The 4,938-nt window shown below is 34.0% G+C and overlaps 1 protein-coding gene across 1 annotated transcript in view; it reads right to left on the minus strand.

Annotated features, from left to right (window-relative positions):
- Nucleotides 1–4,459, minus strand: part of LOC117122460 (actin-histidine N-methyltransferase-like) — a gene marked incomplete in the record, with an annotated part of 15,657 nt that extends 11,198 nt beyond the window's left edge. Inside the window, 3 exon segments of the mRNA XM_033268044.1 lie at nt 1,055–1,150; nt 1,732–1,839; nt 4,254–4,459. Of these exon segments, the coding sequence (XP_033123935.1) occupies nt 1,055–1,150; nt 1,732–1,831 (196 nt within the window).
- Nucleotides 4,460–4,938: the final 479 nt, after the last annotated feature.

Here is a 4,938-nt window from a genome sequence, read left to right on the forward strand (position 1 = left end):
TTAATTTTATCTAGGCCAGGCACAGTGATGTTTGAAGGGTCTGTCAGGCATAACTGTTTTTTATACTAAAAACCTACAGTAGCCCAAATTCTTGGCTCATTGCAAATCATCACTTATGTAACCCAATACACTTTTGTTGACAAAATGGTAATGACATTTTTATTATGTAAAGCTTCAAATGTGGTCTGTTGAATGTCATGTAGAAATTTTGGGCCCCTCCTTGGAAAAAAAAACAACAATATTTTGGTAAAAAAACAACCCAAGATATTCAACTTTTCCAACAGGCTTGGTCAACAAAAATTTGTTTTTGTCCAATGTATAAATGCTAGATAGAGTGCACTATAAACATATATTAGAGAGTTGTTATTAAAATAAATAAAAAGCAATACACCCCAAACAAATCCTAATCTAGGAAACACATAGAAACAGAAAAGAGCAGACAAAATTATCACCACAACCCAATAATTAGTATTATTTATAGCAACAATTGAATGCTGATAAAATTTGAAATGGTTTTATGTCTCATATCAGTCGACTCCTATTTTTGTGTTGAAAAAAGACCATTCAATTTTAATAGTTATTGTTGATAGCATGTGTTCTATTTGAAAATTGTTTCTTATATTTACAGTAGTAAATTTTGTTCTTTTTCATAATGTAAGTGGTGGACTCTCTGCCATTGAAACTGAATGAGAAATTTCAATTAAAAATAAAAACAAAAAAAACTCTGTCTGCCCGACTCCACACCACAGGACCTAAAAACATAATTATCACCTACATTCTGAATGGCAAACTAGCTCTAACCATCGATAAAATATATTAATAATAGTGATATATTTTCTCCATGCTCCATGCCTTTCATGACTACTGTATCTAATCACTGGAGCTCAAAATTCAGGATATGGGACATGGGCTAGTGAAAGCACCCTTACTCCAAACATTTTTTTTGAAATTGCGGATCTGACTAAATTCAACAAAATTCTGGCAATCAGGAGACTATGAAAATTCTGTAAACTCGCAATCCAATCAGGAAACTTGGGACGCTTGTCAACATTACCTTGTTGCTTTGTTCGTATCATCTCCACAACACCACGTATCTGTTTGTATTCCTCCCATTGTTTCTGTGTACTCACTTGGGTTGGTGTTTTACACACTGAAATAAAATGTAAGAGCATAGTATGTGTATGTGAAAAAACAGGAATGTGCTGATTTAATAAATGATCTACATTAAAATTCACACAATATACACCCTTGGTAATTTATTATGTGTCACTTCTGTAATATACAAACTGTGAAACTAATCAATAATTTTGAAAGTATGTTTATTAGTCTGGGTTCCAGGTACTAATTTTGGGTTACTTACTCTTTATTGCGATTAGTGCGCACCATACCTAATTTAATTGGCGTCCCATACTCAATTTTAACTTAACTTTATTCCCTCTTTGGTGGCGCTGTTTAGAATAAGGGAAAAATATAACAAGGGACTTGTGGCAAGACTATATTTTTTTTATACCATTTTAATTTTAATATAACATTACTACTAGTTATATGCTGTTTGTTAAAAATTTCTGCAGTTAAAATTGCACATGGAAAATCTTTGGGCAGTTTCAAAGGACTTAATCCAGACTATACATTACCATTGTGAATTACATAAAAAGAGAAAACAACCATTTTTCTTTTATCACTAATTGATATCATTAACACCTGTAAATGACATTTTATTAATAAGCTTACAATCCAAAAGCTGGGAGCATAGTGCCTGAATTTCTTTTCTTTCACTTTTGGTCAATCCATCGGCATCCTTCATTTGCCTCTTCTTACTTTTTCGTCCCATTTTGAAAGCTTTAAGATAATATAACAAATATTGTTAATAATAATAATAATACCCAAATATTTCTACAGCGCCAATTCCAACAAATGATCAAAGGAGCTGATCGTTTTTATCCTTGGTCTAACAGTACATTCAATGCCACAACATCCTACCAGGTACCCATTTATACTCTTGGGTAGAGAGAAACAAACATAGATAAAGTGCCTTGCCCAAGGACACAAGCGACTTGCACAGCGGGAGTTTCAACCCCTAACATCAAGGTTGAAGTCCAAGCCACAACTGATGCGCCAACCGCTCCCACTATTGATATTCTACTGTTGATAAATAATGCCCTCTTTGCCAAGGAAATGAGGACGATATCATACATTTTATGTTAACATGTAGAACACTTAATAAAATAAGATCTGATGAATATATCGCTGCGGAAAAGAAAATCACATCAAATTCTGATTATTATTTATGGCACTTATTCATGAGTGGAGATTGTAACACTAAAATGGATTGGAAACTCTAGTAAATTTATGAACGATCTTTCTATCTCATATTTAAAAATAGCATGGCAACAGAGAAAAGATATTATGCATTGTAAAACCTAATTTTTTATGAACATTCGTTTATATTAACAAAATTGTCACTTACTTCGGTATTTATTGTAAAAAGAAACGGTGTTTGACTAATGAGTACTTTTTAAAAATTTTATCATTCATCTTGATTCACCGTATAGTACATTGCTGTGTTTCTGTCTACACTACTGTTTTAAATGTTTTCTTTGTGAACGCACAATGTGAATTTCTAATGTAAATAATCATTTAATCTTTGCATTCCATTAGTTGTCAAACATATGAATTTGTTAAATCGATCATAACATATTTGAAAAAACTGAATGAAAATCGTATATGGGGAAATATATTTATAATACTATTTTATTTATTTTAATTCATACCACATTTTACTTTCATTTAATTAAATTTGACTACAACCCTTAAGGAGTATACCAAGAAGTAGTACACTATCGTTTTGTCCGAATTCTAGGAACTGGGCCTTGCTTGAATCTTAATAATATGAGGCATGTCATGGCGAAATATCTAAGTTGTCGCACAGTCCAGTATTGAGTAAATGAGCTTTAAAATATGGGAGTTCAAAAAATTGCCTAAAAATCCAAATTTGCTTTTCACTATAGATCAACAGTTTATTGTCTTATTAATCATGTGCCAAAGTATTAGTTCTGCAAGTGGTCAACAAACTGTTTATTTAATGTTATTTTGATAGTTCATTCTATTAAACAATGTATGCACAAATAACTTTGAAAGGCAATTACTCAAAATTGTGTTTATCTTGATTCTAAGACTACTGTACATTCACTTTCCAATAACTTAGGCTTGAAATGTCCAATTTCTATGAATGACCCCTCATTTTAAAGATCACATACTCATTTATCTGAAAATACCAGTAACTTGAATTTCAATATTTGCTACAACTTAGCCATTTTGCCACAACATGCCTCATATTACTTTGTTTTTGCCAACTTTCCATTTTGCTGTTTTTGGTAGAAAAGTGTTGCCGTTTTTGCTTATTGCCATGTTAGTCATTGCCATTTAACATTTTGACTTGCTGCCGATTTGGTTTATTGCCGTTTTGACCCGGATGTGAAAAAAAAAAGCACTCAAAAGGCTGGTCATCTTCTTTCTAAACCTGGTCCCAGTTTAAACCATGGATGGAGGTATCCACGTTCAAACGCATGTCCCACCTATCTAGGCCTATGCATATAAAAAAAAAAATAAGATTAATAAAATAATATTATGTAAATAAGGTTATATAGGCCTATACTGTATTGTAATACATTCTGTTTTTATGGGTATGTTTTTTTGTGAAGCTGCTGGGTTGTCGAGGACTTCATGCTTAATGTAATAATAGTGATTAGGTTCACTTTTTTGAAGTCCTGCCCGACCACCCAGTGGATTGGTTTGTGAATGTCTTGTTTTGGCAATAAAAGAATAAGAATAAGAATATTATCTAGGCTAGGCCCCTAGGCCTAGTCTAGGAAAGCAGGCCCTGAGTAGGCTGAGTCCTACCTTTCCCTTCTGACTCGTCATCTAGAATGTCTAGGCCTAGCACTAGACGAGGCCTTTTGTGTCATTACTTCTAGTACAGTACCAGTTAGTATATTAGTAATAAAAGTATATTTAGTAAACCTACTTCCTCCTTACCTAAGTTTAGAAAAACCTAGGAAAGAACGCCTATTCACCCTAGCTAAGCCTAGGCCTGTCCTGACCGATCTGCTAAAAAAAACCCCGATACTGATAGGCCTACGTATAGTGGTAGGCCTAGCCTAGACTCCTAGCCCCTAGGCCTAGATAGTACCTTAAAGATATGTAGGCCTAGCTAGGCCTAGTAAAGTAGACGCTAATAATAAACACTTACAAACCTTTAAAATCAGATTCTCTATATTGGAAAACAATCACATGATATTATATAACTATTACATAGAACATAACCCAGAAATACTCATAATCTAAGCAGTAAGGACAGACACTCAAACCAAAGCGGAAGTTAAGCTGGCCTTTGCCTGCGTTTTTCCGAGGTTCTAGTCTTGACTTGAAGAGCAGCAGCAGCAGTCGGCCGCCGCGCATATAGAGAACAGAGCCGTAGATAGAGAGAGTTTGGCCAACTCGGTTTCAATCACGTGACTTACCAGGGACGTATCCGGGGGGGGGGGGGGGGGTGGGGGGGGGGGGCGTTCCCCCCCCCCCCCCCGGGGCCGGTTAAAATTTTAAAGCTTATTCTTGAGTCAATACAAATTCTTTCCTGGGATCACTCAAAATGAATACTTCTAAACATGTAAATATGCATCAGTACACGTTATACATAGGCATGATAGAACACATAGGCCTAGCGTGATTTAAAAAAATCTTAAATCCATAAATCTCAGGCCAGGTCTTTTAAGATAGAAATCTTAATTTGTAAGTTTCTTTAAATGATTGTTTAATAATACTACTACTAATAGTTATAATAATAATAACAATGATGATGATGACAATAGTAATAATTGATATTAATAATAATAACAATAAAAAGTGAAGAAATTGTGCTAAATGCGAAAAAAAAAGTTG

The sequence above is a fragment of the Anneissia japonica genome, unplaced genomic scaffold, assembly GCF_011630105.1.
Source record: "Anneissia japonica isolate Jap-2015-1 unplaced genomic scaffold, ASM1163010v1 scaffold275_len1219475_cov178, whole genome shotgun sequence".
NCBI lineage: Eukaryota > Metazoa > Echinodermata > Crinoidea > Comatulida > Comatulidae > Anneissia > Anneissia japonica.